Consider the following 17,514-nt stretch of genomic DNA (forward strand, 5'->3'; position numbering starts at 1 on the left):
GTTTACCCAAAAATCTTTAATAAAAAGAAAATTACACCTAATAAAAATGTGCCTCGCCGTAGAGGATCGTTCCCGAACAAATATTGAATGTCATTCTCCGGTCCTACGCAGAAAATAGACGCAAAACAGCGCTTTCCAATAGTAAATTGTAATAATAATATTTCAGTTTTAATTTAATTGGAGTAATGATTATTCAACTAAAAATATATTAGTATTGGTCCATCAACTCATTAAAACGTGTAGCTACAGTATTTTAATTAAAAATTCATTACCAATGATCCCTTAACTTTAATCTAAATGAAGAAATGATATCTTAATTTTGATCCAATTGAAGAAATGATCATTTAATTTTAATTCAATTGGGGAAATGGTCCTTCCAACGTAACTTATTTTGACAAAATTTTGACGAAGTCGACGAAAATAATCGTAGCTATATATTTTGACGGGTTATGGAGTCAATAGTAACGAATTTTTAGTTAGAGACTATTATTCAAATTTGATTAAAGTTGAGGAAGCTTCAATTTACTCATCCCAGAAATCTTATTGACCGCAAACCCTAATTACCTCCAGTCTTCTCCCTCTCTGTTCTTTCTCTCTCTAGGGTCCTTCGCCTTTGCCCTCTGAAAATGGTAATTTCTCTCTAGAACATCGTATGCAGCTGTTCCATGCTCGACAAAAGTTCAAATTTTTAATCCCTTTTTTGTTTTACAATTTTTGTGCAGGCGGATTCTCCACGCAAAAAGTAAGCCCTAAAATCCCAAATCTTGTTTTCAATTTCTGGTTTGGAATTGCATCCTACCATGTTTTTTGAAAGAAAGAATTGTACTTTAACATGATATATGTATCCAGGCTTTCGATCTGTTGGAGTTTAGAATTCGCTGTGTGTTTAACTGATTTTTTGGGTGATGGATTGGGAACATTTATTTTGCTATGTTTGTCTCTGGTTATCTCTCATTGTTCGTAAAATTTTGTGTAGAAACCGATACTTTAAGGGCCCTCCCTTAGCAATTATAGGAAAGGAACAACACACAAATTCCCTGTTTTAGGATTTTCAATATTAGCTAATTGTTTTAGAAATGCAGTTGATAGATATGCCGGAGCGCATGCGGGTTATGTTAGGTTCATGTGGTTGTGCTTGATGTGCTGCGCCGTAGTCTATGGAAAATATTCCGACGTGAAATTTGAGGGTTTCTCTGAGAGACCATAATGTGGCAACTGTTTTTACATGAGAGGGTTTGTTTACCATTTAAGTGCTGTAATTGTACCATAGATGTTTGTAATTTACTGTTAGGCTTCGAAGTTGTTCACTGTGTTATCCTATAGAAATATAGAATCAAGTGACCTGAAAGTTTATGCTTTTTGAGCATTTGTTTATTTTTTTCCATCGCGTTTTCAAGAATGTTTCAAATTTGGCTTGGATAGTGGGTGAAATGCCCAATTTGGAACATTCTAGTATCTCTCAATATGGTTAATATGTTCATGCAAGGGTTAATATGGTAATTCTAGGGTCTGTTAAATTCACACTAAAGATAAATGTTATTTTGGATAGAATATTAGGTTTGAGTTGGCGGTCTTAATTATGTAGATTCACTATGCAGCAGAGTTCTAATCAGATTATCAATGTTTATTTTTTATTTATTTGAAGTTGTTCAAAAAATTTATGTTGTGTATGGATAAATAAGGTATTCACGATCCCCTTCTCCATGGAGAGCTCAGTCCAGGTCCAGGTCTAGGTCTTGGTCTAGGCCGAGGCCGAGGTCAAGATCATTGTCTAGGCCACCAAGGCAGAGGTCTCGCTCTAGAAGTCGCGGCAGGTTGGTGTTAATTTTTTGCTTATATGTACTTTTCACTATGTTACTTATTGACCTTAATAACTTTAATATTTTGGCCATGTACCACCTATATTTCTGATACATGGTTGGCATTTTTTGGTGCAGATCAAGGTCCAGAAGTCCTGGCAGGTTGGTGTAAGTTTTGGTTTTTCTTTTGGGTAGTATATGTGTTTCTAAAGTTGAATCTTGTCAAACCTTGTTCCGATTGACGACACTGATATTTTTCTGTGCTGGCCACATGGGCTGATGGTGCTGCTAGTGCTCAACTTAGTCTTTTTTGTGGTAGGGCTGCTGCTATAAATCCTGGAAATACACTGTATGTGACCGGCCTATCTACAAGGGTCTCAGAGAAGGATGTTGAAAGGCACTTTTCAAAGGAGGGAAAGGTGCTTCGATTTTATAGTTTGTTTTAAAGTTAATTGTTTTAGAACTTTTTATTGAAACGTGGTGTACTGATGAATTTTTCATTTATAATATTTGCTTGCATTCATCCTCAGGTAGCTTCATGCTTTCTTGTTATGGAGCCTCGGACTCGGATTTCTCGTGGTTTTGCCTTCATTACGATGGACTCAGTTGAAGATGCTGAACGGTGCATTAAAAATCTCAATCAGTCGGTTCTGGAAGGTCGATACATAACTGTTGAGAGGGTAATGTGATTTTAATATGGTGATAAACTTGAAACCATCTAGTTGGGTTTTCTTGTTCTTAACTTGGAAGTTTTCTGGTTATATTCAGAAGTCATTGCGTCAGCTATGTTGGCAGCAATCACAGATGATGAGTTTATCCATGTCAACTTTAGAAACAGCTTGATCAATGGCAAGCTTAAACAGCATTTCAAATGCGCCTGATCAACTAAACATAGCAACTATATTCCAACAACTATACAACTTCAGCATTCACTTTCAACTTTCAACCCTCAACTAATCCACGGACATTACGAACAACTTTCTAATCAGGCTTTTATGGTATTTCATAAATGGCATTCATTTTATGGACATTAATCGTATCATGTAGGTGCCCGGATATCTTGTGCTTGTTTCTGTGTCCAGATTTACCACTTTATCTAGATTCTTCTAAGTTGTTAAAATATGTACTCTGGAATCCGAGTTTATTAAAAATGACGTCGCTTGGAGATTTCTGTTTCTGTTGTTTTCTACAACTTTGTTTATGATATTTTTTTATTCATTTTGAGATTGTGTACCGGAAGTTTCAGTAATTGAGGATTTATGATTATTTTCAGTCCCGGAGGAAGCGACCAAGAACGCCAACACCTGGGCATTATCTTGGGTTGAAAAATACTAGAGACTATGGTATGTTTGATATGCTTTTCATAATAAATGATCTATTGCCTTTCTGTGGTTTGTGTGCCTCTCTCTCATATTTTATCTCTGCCTTGGTCACAGGCTACCGAGGTGATCGTGATCGAGATCGTGAACGTGATAGTGATCGTGGTAGGTACCGTGGGGGCTCAGGTCGTGATGACTATGGATATAGGAGGTCTCCAAGGCGCTCACCCTATAGAGGTGGCCGTGATTATTCTCCAAGGGGCGGCTCACCTTATGGCGGAAGATCAAGAAGAGAGAGGTCTTATTCTCCCTATGGAAGCCCGGAAAGAAAGTATGCTCGTGGCTCTAGATGAGTCTATATGTGATGTATCTCCCGTCTGTCAAAAGTGACAAATCTGGAAACACGATGTAGGAGTGTATCGATCTGCGTCTCGAAGTCTGCTGTTCCTCTTGTTTCGTTTTCTCGTGCTTTTTTTTTAACAAATTGTAGGATATTGCTGGTTTTAGACCTTGGATATGGGGTTTAAATATGTATGTGGCTTCCTTTTCGTCCATTTTGGTCTGCTTTTGGCATCTGCTTTTTTATAATTGAGGGAACAAGTCTTATCTAAGGCATGAAGTATAAATTGGCATAATCAGCTTGAGTTGGCTGATCGCCTTTGCCCATATATCATGGTCGGAAAAAATAGGGTTAAAATCTTCACCAAAAATTGAAACTTTCTCCTAATCTTTATCTATTCAAACTATATCACACATTATATTATATATGGGGAATCATCCTTCAATGCCAGGAGTCCTTTCCGGATCATCTTTATAAGGATCCTTGGCATTTTCAAATTGTGTCTGTTCATCGTATATCGTGCAGTTATTTTTCAAATTGTGTCTGTTCATTGTATATTATGTAGTCATTTTTCGTCATATACTATTTATATTTAATTTAAAATAATTTTTGACCGCAAGATGTAGATGAACGGATACGATTTGAAAATTTTCAGGATCTCCACAAAAAGAATCCATATTCCCTCCAATGGTCCAAAAATGGAGTACCACACATGCATCACTATAAAATCTTAAATGTTAACATCTAAGAAAGCCTCAACTTTTCTTAACTAAACCTTAAACCTTAAATAGGTGCAATAACACTTAAATTACTTGCAATAACACTTGAACAATAAAGTCGTAAAAACACTTACACAGTTGCAAGAAAACTTGAGTAAAAACTTGAAACTTGATTGATGACTTGCAAAAATCCTTAATTAAACAGTTCATGAAGTTGCAAAAAAAATGTAGAGAGAAAAATACGAGAGAAATGCTAAGAAGATTTTCAAAAATAGAACTTTCAATGACTATCTATCATTCATCTTATTGTTCCAAAAAAATGAGATGACAGAGAATTCATGGAAAGTCTTCTTAGTATTTCTTAAAATATGAACGTGTTGTGAAATGATGTAAATGCCTATATAAAGCAAATAACTACATATAACTAAGGATGATGTTGAATAATAGAAGTAAAAAACATACAACTTAAATAGTAGGACTTTGATTTTTATTGTTTTAGTAATACTCCTATTTCCTCCCACATTTCTTTCTACATTTATTTCTCATTACCCAAATAAAAAAACATAAACATAGTGATACTTTAGTTCTGTTCTACTTCAATTTCTGTTCAAGTTTAGTAAATATAATATAATCTATACTAAAACATAAAACACTTTGAAACACTGTTGATAAGCACACTGTGCTTCCTGTTTTACCCCTGCTAAGGGCTTGTACAATCTTAAGTACTGGTTTGGTATTGAGATGTTTTTATGAAAAATGGGTATAAAAAAAACTAAACTCAAAAAGATATTTGGTAAACACTTAAAAACAGCTTATTTTCACAGTTTGGGGTAAAAAAAAGCTGAAAACGTGAAACAATAAAAATGAGTTTATTCTCAGAGCACGTAACAGTTTTTTTTTTTTTTCAAAGCAGAGCAATTCTAAACCAGTTAAGGTATTTTAAATCTTTGATTTTTGGGGAAAGCATGGCGAGTGCAAAGACCATGCCACTCTCTCTAAACCCCCAATCCACCTTCCTCCTCGCCAAACCCCTCTCTCTTCCCACCACACCTCGCAAGCTATCGGCGCCTGCTACCCTAAAGTTCCCGCGAAAGCTCCATGGCCTCTTTCCCTCTTTCACCTCCTCCTACTCCGCCCAAACCGACCATTTTGACGAGGACCATGTAATAGGCGACTGCGTCGTGTTCGAAGAAGGCGTGTTCGACGACCCCTACCTCCAAAACGATACCAAAACCGACCGTATCAGACCCGAGAAAGCGAAACCCAGAAGAGATGGTTCCGAAATCGGGTCGGAGAATTTGGTTCCGGACCAGTGGCGGGAGGTGCAGGCGGAGATTAACATAACGAAGAAAGAGCGGCGGAAGATTGCGCAGGAGTTGCAGTTCGGGACGAGGGTGGAGAAGCAGAAGAAGGGGCTGGAGCCGATTAGGGATTTGAATTTGGAGGAGTACTTGGCGTATAGGGAGGCGAAATTAAACCAATTGAAGCCACTTGTTTTGGATGATGCTTCTGGTTTAGCTCCGACGGAGGAGTTGAAGGAGAATGAAGGGGATGCTAGGAAATTGAGTGAGAGAGTGGCGCCGAAGAATCCGAGGTGGGCGGTTTATGGGAAGGGATTGGAGGATGTTGCAGATTACTTTAACAGTGGGAATTATGAGCCTGGTGCTAAGAAATCTGAAGGTAATTGCTTGTTTATACTGAATTTTGCAGATGTGACTGCGATGTTTTGGATATTAGATTGCAGATGTGAGCTCTGAATTTTGTTGGAAAATTAGTGAACTTTAGATAATCAAGTATCCAAACTTCTATTTCTTAACCAAATTTTCAATATGGATAACTTTTCTTAGGTTGAACTTGAATTGGTTTTTTTGTGTTTTGTTTAATTCATAAGGTATGTGAGGCATTGTTTGTTGCTTGGATGAATAGGACCCCGAAAGTTATTTTCGAAAGAGGAAAAAGCTCTCCTTAATAAGCGAAAACCTGATATAGCTGCTGCTACCTCTGTAAGTGTCCCCCTTCTTATGATCATTCGTGCATGTTTAGGATAAAACATAATCACGTTTTTGTACTTCTAACCTGATGAACTTGAAGTTGTTAAGTTGTTTATAAAGTATTTGTAAACTCTTTCAGAGCAAATGGCTACCCCTGCACACTCTTGCTGCATCTGGAGAATTTTACCTTATGGATGCTTTATTGAAACATAATGCTGATATCAATGTCGTGGATAAGGTACGTAAATGGCCACCTTTTACCTTAGAACGTTGAATGCAGAATGTTGTTCTTGGCTTTTCAATACCTGATTTAAGAATTGGTTCATGTCGTCTGCAGCACGGTTGGAGTGCTCTTCACAAAGCAATTCTTGGTAAAAACCAGGCCATCATGAACTATCTTTTGAGAGAATCAGCTAATCCATTTGTTCGTGATAAAGTGAGTACAAATTCACGTAGTGTATCACTGTATCCAGTTTAGAATTGGTGTGAAGATTATTGTCCTAATTAAATGTTTATGGTAAAAACCAGGATGGCGGCACATTGATGCATTATGCTGTTCGAACAGCTTCCAGTCAAGCGATCAAAATTCTTCTTTTATATAATGTTGATATAAACCTTCAGGACAACGTACGGATTTTAATTTCCCCTAGCGCTTTATTATGCAACTTCAATCTATAATAATCCAGAGAAGTATAATTAAATCAGTTACTTTCACTATATAGGATGGTTGGACGCCGTTACACCTAGCTGTTCAAGGCCGAAGAACAGATGTTGTCAGGCTTTTGCTGATTAAAGGAGCGAATAAGACATTGAAGAACAAGGTAAACATAGGAGTTCTGGATTCTGCACATGCTTGAACTGTCCTCCATAATATCTCCTCTTATATAACGCTGTTCAAGTTTAAGCAACTTATTGACTTTCCAGTATATGCATCTCATCACCTTGATGTGGACCGTAAGATTTGCGAATGTTATGATGAATGATTGCAAGTCATCTATACTTTCTTGCAGGATGGTTTATCCCCTCTTGACCTTTGCCTCTACTCTGGTCAAGACACGAGGACTTACGAGCTAATTAAGCTGTTGAAGCTTCTTCCGAGGTCGCGTTAATGGTTGGATATTCTAATCACATATCCGCCTCATCAGTGTGTCAGCTGGCCAAATGATCTGAAGGCAAACCAGGGTTTGATCTGCCATAACTTTACATCAAAGATTCAGCATGTCCAGCTATCATCCGACGATCCATCTTTCCAACTCACGAGCCGATGCTGTTACAACTGCGAAAACGCCATCTGGACTATCGAAAGGAGAACATTTGAGGCTCAAAATCATTAGCTATGCACCAACTTTGTAATGTTTTGTACTTGTGAAGTCACTGAAATTAAATTGCAGAATATCTTGTTACATATTTGGACTGTTCGTGTTAGGCACAAAAGAGGCTCGAGTCCGCACGAGCTCAGCACGTGCTCAACACGATTGAAAGGGGCAGGACACGTACATACATGATGTTTACATGAAACAAAAGTGAGCTAGATCAATCGAGTCTTGAGCACAACTCATTTAACGTGTAAAATCACGTGTTTTATGTGGGTTTAGGAGAAGTGTGCACGCGAATTCAAAATTCATTCTTTTATAGATTATATAGATTATATAGATTATAGTAATTTAAAATATCGTATTGCCAGAAGAAAAAATAATAGATCACGTGTCATTATGTTACGTTATGCTATGCTGATATGTCATTGCTATGCTAAATTTTTTTTTTTATTAAACTCGTTATAATATGTCAGCATGCTGTGTTTTGTTATTGTTACGCACATTTATTTGTGCAAGCACCAAGTCACAATCGCCCAACCGAAATAGATCAAGTTGCCCCCGGTCCATAGAAACTGATTGAGTTTGAGTTTTTTCATGAGTAATGTTAGTGGACCAATTTTTAGACTATATTTGCAAATCATATGATATGTTACTAATAAAAAAAATATATACGTTCATCAATAGTAATAATTCAATCATCAACAAACACGTTATACGATTTACAAATATAATTTAAATTGATAGTCTTCTAGCATTACTTCTTTTTTTTAATTGGGGAGACATGTCTATGAGAGGGAGGATTAGAACAAAATTATAGAAAATTAATCGTTAATTAAACTCGTTAATCACATTGATTAAAAAAGAGTTAAGAAGGCAACCAGCCGAAGTTAAAATCAACTCTCTCTCCTCTCTCTCTCTCTCTCTCTCTCTCTCAGACGTGGATGTTTTGGTTTGGTGCAATGCTCGGAGCCGGAGCTCAATTCCACGTGACGGATCGCTCAGCTGCTATCCATCCGGTCCCAAAAACTTCGTCTTCTGCTTCCTCTTCGCGCCACTTGGTCTTCACGGTTCGATTAGGGTTCATCAGACCATCAAAACGGTGTCGTGCGCTCAAATCTCTCCGCATTACCTGCAACAGCTCTTCCTCTCGCTCTAGATCCAGCAATGCCGACGATCATCACGATTTCGACCACATCCAAGCGTCCCTCCTCCTCTCAGGTCCCATCTCTCTCTCTCTCTCTCTCTCTTTGTGATCGCATGCATGTTTGTATACACATACAAATACGTACGTTTCTATGTATTTGTGATTATTGAATTGATTTTGATTCTGTTTCTTACTATTTCGTTCAAAAGATGGTGTTTGTTGCCTAAATTCTGCAATTTTGACTAAAGTGGAGTAATTTGTTGCTAATTGAGTGTGATTAGGTCTTTGAAGTTGTTTATTTCTGTTTAATTAGTGCAGAAACTATATCGCACTACCGTATGCAGAGGCGAGGGTTTCAAGAAGAATCGAAATGGCAGTTATCTGGTAAATTGCGTCCCTTTTCGGTCCACGCCAGCCGACAACAAAACATTCTTGATACATTAGGCCGAAACTTTGTCCAGCGTTTCCAAACTCCCACGATTTTTCTTAAGATTTCTTGTGATGGAGACTTTTTGCTGCCAATTGTTGTAGGTATATGAAGTTATGTGTGTCATATGAATGAACGTGAATGTGATTTGGGGTGTATGTCCTTGGTTATTAATGTCGTTATCTGATTTTTGTTTTCAGGCGAATTTGCAATAGAAAATCTCATAGATGCCCAGTGGGGAGATGAGAATGGGGTAACTGTTTGAGCTCTGTTAATTAAGTTGGTTCTTTCTTATGTAATGTATATTGATCCCGTAAATGGTCTTGCTACAGGACTCCCCAGATCATTTCCAGTTCTTAAGAAACCTTGTTGACAAACTCGGCTATCAAGTAAGGAGCTAATTTTTTGTGTGTATTAAGTTTACTTTCTGAAGGGTCGAAGAGAAGGCTTTTGTAGTTTGTCCTTTTCCTGCTTTAGCTACTCACTAGTCTCACTCTATGTTTATTGCATGTTCATAAGAAATCTAACGATACCAATAACTAGATTGTAGAAAAAAAGTGAGTGTTGAGAAGGGATCGCAAGTATATAGTTTGTCCGACTTAAGAAGACATTCATAGTCTTTAGATCCCTGATGGTAGCATTGCACTTTGATTATACAATATTAGTTTTCCAAGTACAAGATACCATTCAGGTCATTGTCTTATTTTTTTTGTCACCACTTCAATTCCAGGTGAATATGGTGAGAATCACGGAAAGAGTGCGGAATACTTACTTTGCCAGATTGTACTTTAGCAAGGTGGTAAAAGTTAAAAACCGTATGAGTTATTCCTAATCTTTTAAAGAAAATGAAGCAACCTTATGACATTGAGGTTCCTGTTATCTGCAGCCAGGGGAAAATGGCTTTCTTAGTGTGGATGCACGCCCGTCAGATGCCATAAATTTCGCACATAGATGCAAGGTATCTACATCTCTTACCTTCCTCAACACAAATACTCATAGACTTTATGTACATAAATATTCCTGCTGCTTCATGTCCAAGCAAGAAACCTTCAGTTTACACATGACCATTTCGTTGAAATTGTTGTTAAGTTTTAGTGACACTTGCCACGTGCAGGCACCCATATATATAAACAAACAGATTGTCTTAACAGATGCAGTGAGGATCAGTTATGGAATGGGCAGAGTGCGCGATACAAAGTCTTGTTATGACGTATCTCTTGACAGGTACGGAGTTGTATTTTAGGGGTCTCAATTTTGTTTCGTCAGTTTTTTGTGTGTACGATCATATGTTGTATTCTTTTCAGTGCTATAGAGGGCCCAGATTCTTTAATTCAAGAACTTGGTTTGGTTAAGAATATCAATTTAGCTATCAAAGAGGAAAGATATAAAGATGCAGGTATTTTATCAGGACTTTTCACTGCTTTTGTAATATATACAATTACTAGTCACGTTACATATTCCCTTTTTTTCATCGATTTGCTTCTGATTGCCTGATTCATGTTTTTATATATCGGATCATTTGCAAATTAACAATTGGTTCCTGCAGCCATGTGGAAAGACGAACTATTCAAGCTTCGCAAATCAATTCAAGGGCCTTAATCACTATAGAAGGTTGTCCTCTTCTAATGGTTTCTTAGAAATATGCCTTTGAGGCTTTTGGCATAGCTTTTCATCGCGAAGATTCTGGTGCAAGCAACACCTTTACGAGTTACTCAATGACGAGGGAACTTCCAAATTATTGAATGTACAGCTACCCTAGTATATTTTCCCCAAATTTGTAAATATAAATCGTGTATTTAGTTGGATCTTCCAAACCTAAAGACGGTAGGTTTTCCTTGGAGATATCCAGAATTCCAGAGTTTGTAAATCTTACCAAAATGTTATATGAAAAGAATGATCATATTGTGTTTGCCCGTAATCGAATTGAAAAAAAATCTTGTTTCAAAAGACATTGGATGTTTTATTACATTTGTGCAGTGATTCTTCTCCTACATTTACATTCTTCTAAAGTTTGCGTGTATGAATCCTTGACAGCAATAGCAGTTCGATTGTGTTCCAACAGTAGTTACCTGTAATTCGAATCATAACGCGATAAAATTGGATTATTGCAGTATGTTCTTATTTTTTTCTTCACCAAATTACATAAGACGTGTGACACGAACGTAAATTACATGTCACAATTTGTACTCCAGTAGCAACATTCTTCAACATGTACGCTTTACAGACGAGAATAAAATGATGGATTGAACTAGCACCAGCAACGAAAGTTGCTGCATGCATTCTTTGAACTATAAAAACCGGGGGAAAGTACTGCAAAACCTACTACATTTACGCTACAAAACTATGCTTCTCGCATCTGCAAATGGAAGCCATCGAATCTGTGTAGACGTCTTCTCACCGTGTCCCCACAGGGCATACGCTTCTTCTCCGTGCGCAGCATCATCACCAATGTCGAGGTCCTCTTCCTTCATTCGAAGATCAACTATGCGGCTGATCAAAATACAAATCAAGTTCGTGACAACCGCGTTCCACCCGATGATGAAAAGTGCTCCGCCGATCTGGTACCCCATTTGTTGGAGACCAACCTTTGTTTTCCCTTCAAGGATGCAGTGCATTAAGCCAGGACCGTAGGTATAGTGGGGGTACGTCATTCGGAGAAGGTTGGGTCGGGCAAAGAAGCCCGAGAGGAGTCCCCCCAAGAGGCCTGCTACTGCGTGCGTGTGGAAGACCCCCAACGTGTCGTCGACGCTTTGGAAGACAGCCGATCTTCTGTGCAACATCATCATGGTATACCAAGGTATTGAGCCAGACATTGCTCCCATTATTAGTGCTGCCCATGGCTCCACAATCCCTGCTCGATCATGTTCATATTATTGGTGGAATGCTGCAAAATTGCTTGTTTTTACTTTCTTAAATAAATCAAAGCCAAGTTCATAACATTCCTAACCATCATGTTCTTGTTTTATGAAAGCAATGATTACATTATGTTTAATTGTTAGATAAGTGACACGTTATGTTGTCAGATTGTTCGATGATGGACTTTAAAACAACAATCCACTTGATTAATGAGCGAAGATTGACAGTCTGATAATTTAACATGTCATGTATTTTATTATACAAGAGCATTGGAATTTGTTATATCTAGGAGTGATTTTCGGTCGGATTGGAAACAAGCATTCCCAATGCCAATCCAAAAATTTCGGAATCAATATTAGTTCCAATTTCGCAATTTTGGATTATCAAAATTTATCAGAAATTTCGGAATTGGTTTTATCTCGTAATGTTCAAAACATAATTTGGACCTCCTACATTTTGCAAGACTTTGAAAATTTTCAAACTTTTATATATCCGCCATTCAATTCTATTTCTAAATTTTTGCGATATTTGTAGACCGTTACATGTGTGTTTGACATAAAATCATATTAGACAACATATAATATTGTCCATTTATAAAGTATAATAGTATTATTAAATACACAAAATACGAAATAAAACATATCTAAATACAACAATAAACTTGATAAAATAATATTATCCATGGTTTTTTGTTTTTTTGTTTTTTTTTTCATAGCATTGGAATTTAGGAATTTCGGTTTGGATAGGTACATTCCAATTGCCATCCAAAATTTTCAAAAATTTTCAGAATCGGAAAATTTTCAAATCTGGAACGAAAATTTTCGATTTGAATTATAATTTTCAATCCATTTTGCAGCCCTAGTTATATCAATTGATGTTAATCAAAACCTAGTTCACATATATTGATAAGCATCATTTGATATATGACATGTTATATTAAGGCATCTTACGTTACACTTCAAAACAGAATATACGACTAATTGATAGTATAATAACATAACATGTCATGCATTCCTGTAAGAGGACGTTTTCATTGGTTGGTGTGATGCAGACGAGGCCGGTGATCATCCCCTGGACCACACCGATGACAGAGCTTTTCCGGTACACCAACATGTCAAGGGAAACCCACACCAGAAGGCTGGCGGCGGTGCAGATGTGGGTGTTGATAATGGTCAAGGATGCAATCACGTTTGCTGCAAATGGAGATCCTCCATTGAATCCTGTCCATCCAAGCCACAAAAACCCTGCACCTCCCAACATGCGAATTATGTTGTTTGGTGGAAAATGTTGCCTGTCATGTGCTTGTCTTGGTCCTACCTACATGATCATCACCAAATCACTCCATCATGCGACGATAATCTAACACTAAAAATATACGAAAGAAAGAAGCAAAGTATGCACAACTATAATCGGTTATACATATTTAATAAAAAAATAGAACGAAGAAGCACCAACCAAATTATATAGATGCACTAAACTACGGTTTATATACTACTTACTATTTGTTTAGTGTTTTTCGGTTCTACTCTTGATAAGATTTTTGTAAGCGATTCTGTTTGTGCACGTTATTTAAAAAAAAAAAAAAAAAAAAAACAAGTATTAAACATAGAATGATGTTATGTTACTCGACACAATACGACGAATAATCAATGACGTATTTCTCAACAGGCTGAGTATTGACAATTTGATAGTATAACAAGACATACTAATCATAGAGTTGGGTGTCTAGATCAATTACCCAATAGGCAGCAGTGAAACCAGCCACACCAGAAGAAAGATGAATCACAAACCCACCAGCATAATCGATGATGTACTTCTCATGAAACCTGTTCCCCCATATACTAAATACACTGTGGAGTTCATCCTCCCAAGGAGGGACCCACGGAGCAAAATCACAGTAATGGTGGCAAATACAAATTGGTGGTACACATAGTCAGCCTTCGGAAGATACCCCATGTATTGCGTCAGGAGACAACGTTGGGGCAAAACCGGGTTTTCCCAAAATTGAGCAAAATCTTGAGCCAAATGTCATGTTGTGGGCCCCCATGATCCAACAGATTAGGACTGCAGCAAAAGCATACAGGGCCATGAAAGCTGAGTTTACGGCCCATTTCTTCTTCACCATGCTCCGGTAGAGAATCACAAGGCCAGACACACTTTGCATGCCCACCATGGTGGTGGCTATTAGCTGCCACCCATTGTCTGCTTTGTTCATCCATGACCGCGACACTTTGTCCGGATAGAGATTAGTTGGGAGGTCGATAAGAAGTGGACAACCATTGTTCATCGGAAATAGGGGAAGGGAAGAGAGAGAGTTTGGTGAAACTTTGGAATAGCTTACAAGGAAGGGAAATATATAGGGTTTAGAGCTTTGGAGTTTGACTTAATGTTTAATGTTGTTGTACATTGTAATTATCTACAAATCTGGTTTTTTAGTACAAAAAAGCATACACTCAACATTCATTGCTGGCTGATGTTACAGATTCAATTTGAAATTATATGGTCTTTGTCATTTGACTTGTGGACCAAATTGAATAAAATGAGACATTAATTGGATATCATGAGCTGCAAGAGCCTTTGAGGTTTGTGAATCCTAAGGGGTTAGTTAGGTTGGTAAAAGTGTTGCAATAGTAATCACTCATCTTTTGTTCTCAATCTACTTTAAAAGGGTCAGCTCTCAAGATATTTGTTTGAATTTAATCGTTGCATGAGTTTGTAAACTATGTTTGTGCAACTTGGATTTTGTCCTCATTACACTTTTTAGTACACAACCTTTGAAGTTGCTTGAGAATGCGAAACAATTACCTAAGTTTGGTCTTCAATTAACTCTAGAAGGGTCAGATCCCACGCATTTGTATTGAATTAGTTGTTGAACAAGTTGTAAAGCTAGTTTGAGGCTGCTTGAGGATACGAAGTAGGGAGCTACCTAAGTTTGGTACCCAATAAACTCTAAGGGCAAGCTCTCAAGACATTTGTCTTGATTTAATTAATGAACGAGTTGTAAAGCCGGTTTGTGCGATCATGATTTTGCCTCTTTTCTTTTTAGTATACATAAATTTTGAGGGTTATGAAGGACGGAGAATAGGCAGTCACCTAAGTTTGGTTCTTAAACAATTCTATAAGAGTCAACTCTCGAGGCATCTGCCTTAGTTTAACTATTGTACAAATTGTGGAACCAATTCATGTAATTAGAGTTTTGTTTTTGTTTTTTTACATTTGTACACAAACTTCAAAGTTGCTCGAAGGTGCGAACTAAGAGTGGAATGGCCATGATCCAATTGGTGCACTAACATTAAGACACCAACACTTTGGTACTCCCTCTTACAAAACCTCCAAAATTTTGATACTATCTTGTTTCCACAGTCCACACATTAGCTAGAGTTCCATCAAATAAACTCCAAGCAGTGGAATAATGTAACAATTAAAGCACACCCTATCAATGACTAATGTGTTGCAGTTCTATTAGATTAGGAATGTGATTGTGTAAAATCTAGTATATCTAGGAATATCTCTTATATTCCTATTAGGAGTTGATTACTTATTAAGAGTTGTAATCCTAAAAGGGTAAGGATTTTACCTATCCTACTACAATAAATAAAAACACAATGGGTGAAATAGAACATACACCACAATTACACATCTCTCTCTTCACTCTATTATTGTCGCACATCTCTTTCTCTCTATGGTCTCCATAATCGTTTAGTAAATTATGCCTACAACATAATGTGATTAATTATTTTATTTTTTTGGTGCAAATTTATATGATTAATGTGAATATTTTGTCTCTGCATTTGAATATTCATTTTTGTTTTCCCTTTTTATCTCATCGGGGTGTAAATGTAGGAGTGTATTCAATTGAGAATTTGAAAGACTTTAATGGATTTTTATGGAGTTTAATTGATTTGTAGAGATTCCATATAAAATTTTAATTTAATTCCCTCGAAATTTCATGGGGAAATGTGATATTTGTAAATGTTTAAAATACACTACGAAATCTTTCAAATTCCCTCTAACTCCTCAACTCTATCAAATTCTGTAAAATTAATTTCTAATTGAATACACGTGAAATGTTATAGACTTTTTTAAAATCCTAATTGAATACACTCGGATTTTTAAGGATTTTAATAAACTATCTTAAAATTCTAATTGAATATACCTTGAATTTCAAAGAATCACTTAAAATCTTGATTAAATATCCTTAGATTTATTAAAAGAATTAAAATCTTCCCCCCCCCCCCCCGGAGGCGGGTAATCATCAGCTGGAGCGTAGAAAGCTATGGCCCATGGTATATTCTCCTTGGACTTTACATCGTACGTTGCAGCCTCCAAAATTCTTATTTTATATTATTTAAGAAAATTAAAATACTTGTTTGTAAATTGTGTTGGAACTTGGAACACCAAAATAAATAAATATCTGATATTTGTTCAATGAAGATTCTTAGCTCAATACAAAGAAAGTTCATTGGTTCGTATATTTGACAGATGTAGGGTACACCTATGTTATTATGCAAATGGATAGATATTTGAGGAAAAAAAATTTTCTCTTTTATACTACGATACTTAGTGTATCCGGACCGTACTTTCGATGCATTGAAAATCTTTATGCATATTGGAAACCCACTAACACTAATTAGATTAGATAAAGAATTAAGATAGGTCAAGACAAGAAGAAATTATTAAGTCGCGGGTCAAACATCCACCTAAAAAGGGCTTACATGAAAAAAGAAGTTAAAATGACAACGTTTCGAACTAATAATATATTGTCATGAACTCATAAAAAAATCAAAACATAAAAGAGATGTATAATGGGTATGAGTATGAGATGTTCTACTGTGTAGGTTAATTGCTCCCCCACTCAAGTCCCAAAAACATCGCACACCCTTTGTGTATTACGACCCCGGCCACCCCTTCCTGGTCCCAACCAATGGGTCTTTAGCTAAACCACCACGTGACATCTGATTTTGATTTTTTCTGAAAAAATCTCTAATTGGTAACCGTCTAAAAAGTTATGCGCAATTTATTTACTATTGGTCGAGATATTTCACTAATTGGTAACCGATACTAATCAATATGATTTTTTGTTTGTGACTTGACATAAACAAATTAGCTAAAACAATAACTCCAACTTCACATAAATTCATATTCTATTTCTCATAATATATTAAAATATCATTTTCTCAACCAAAAAATATGCCATATTTTAAAATAGGATTACGAATTAATTTGACTCCTCAATATATGAGAAGAAGTGTGACATCCCACATCATCTACGGGAGTGATCATTATATGTATATTCTCATCCCTACCTAGCACGAGACCTTTTGGGAGCTCACTGACTTCGGGTTCCATGGGAACTCTGAAGTTAAGCGAGTAGCGGATGAGAGCGCTCCCATGATGGGTGACCCATTGGAAAGTTCTCGTGTAAGTTCCTAGAAACAAAACCGTGAGGGTGTGCTGGAGGCCTAAAGCGGACAATATCGTGCTACGGTGGAGTCGGGCCCGGGAAGTGGTCTTGCCGGGCCGGGATGTGACAATTTGGTATCAAAGCATTGTGACACCCCACATCGCCTAGGGAAGTAATCCTTATATGTATATTCCCATCT

General features: G+C 37.0%; 3 protein-coding genes and 1 pseudogene across 5 annotated transcripts; 3 read left to right on the plus strand and 1 right to left on the minus strand.

The window, feature by feature from the left end:
* Positions 1-488: 488 nt before the first annotated feature.
* On the plus strand, positions 489-3,672 carry LOC137738081 (uncharacterized). Of its 2 annotated transcripts, none has more exons than XM_068477685.2 (8): positions 489-629; positions 723-742; positions 1,683-1,814; positions 1,938-1,967; positions 2,119-2,218; positions 2,330-2,479; positions 3,073-3,142; positions 3,236-3,672. In XM_068477685.2, the coding sequence occupies exons 1-8, from the start codon at positions 627-629 to the stop codon at positions 3,469-3,471; spliced, it is 741 nt and encodes a 246-aa protein (XP_068333786.1). In that variant the 5' UTR covers positions 489-626; the 3' UTR covers positions 3,472-3,672. The 2 variants fall into 2 exon arrangements, with proteins under 2 accessions (XP_068333786.1, XP_068333794.1); XM_068477693.2 differs by having other exon boundaries at positions 1,938-1,961.
* Positions 3,673-5,094: 1,422 nt separating this feature from the next.
* AKRP (ankyrin repeat protein) lies at positions 5,095-7,575 on the plus strand. Its single transcript, XM_068488828.2, has 7 exons — positions 5,095-5,857; positions 6,104-6,180; positions 6,308-6,406; positions 6,506-6,604; positions 6,697-6,795; positions 6,891-6,989; positions 7,179-7,575. The coding sequence occupies exons 1-7, from the start codon at positions 5,143-5,145 to the stop codon at positions 7,275-7,277; spliced, it is 1,287 nt and encodes a 428-aa protein (XP_068344929.2). The 5' UTR covers positions 5,095-5,142; the 3' UTR covers positions 7,278-7,575.
* Positions 7,576-8,319: 744 nt separating this feature from the next.
* LOC137710957 (bifunctional nuclease 2) lies at positions 8,320-11,004 on the plus strand. 2 transcript variants are annotated; one of them, XM_068450132.2, is made up of 9 exons: positions 8,320-8,702; positions 8,947-9,159; positions 9,256-9,308; positions 9,388-9,444; positions 9,786-9,851; positions 9,942-10,013; positions 10,170-10,279; positions 10,360-10,451; positions 10,602-11,004. In XM_068450132.2, the coding sequence occupies exons 1-9, from the start codon at positions 8,426-8,428 to the stop codon at positions 10,652-10,654; spliced, it is 993 nt and encodes a 330-aa protein (XP_068306233.2). In that variant the 5' UTR covers positions 8,320-8,425; the 3' UTR covers positions 10,655-11,004. The 2 variants fall into 2 exon arrangements, with proteins under 2 accessions (XP_068306233.2, XP_068306241.2); XM_068450140.2 differs by having other exon boundaries at positions 8,372-8,702; positions 8,947-9,012.
* A 275-nt stretch (positions 11,005-11,279) lies between these two features.
* Positions 11,280-14,198, minus strand: LOC137710644 (ammonium transporter 2 member 3 pseudogene; annotated as a pseudogene).
* Between the last annotated feature and the right edge of the window lie 3,316 nt (positions 14,199-17,514).

Source organism: Pyrus communis, chromosome 15 (genome assembly GCF_041283825.1).
Source record: "Pyrus communis isolate YQ-2024b chromosome 15, ASM4128382v1, whole genome shotgun sequence".
NCBI classification, from domain to species: domain Eukaryota; kingdom Viridiplantae; phylum Streptophyta; class Magnoliopsida; order Rosales; family Rosaceae; genus Pyrus; species Pyrus communis.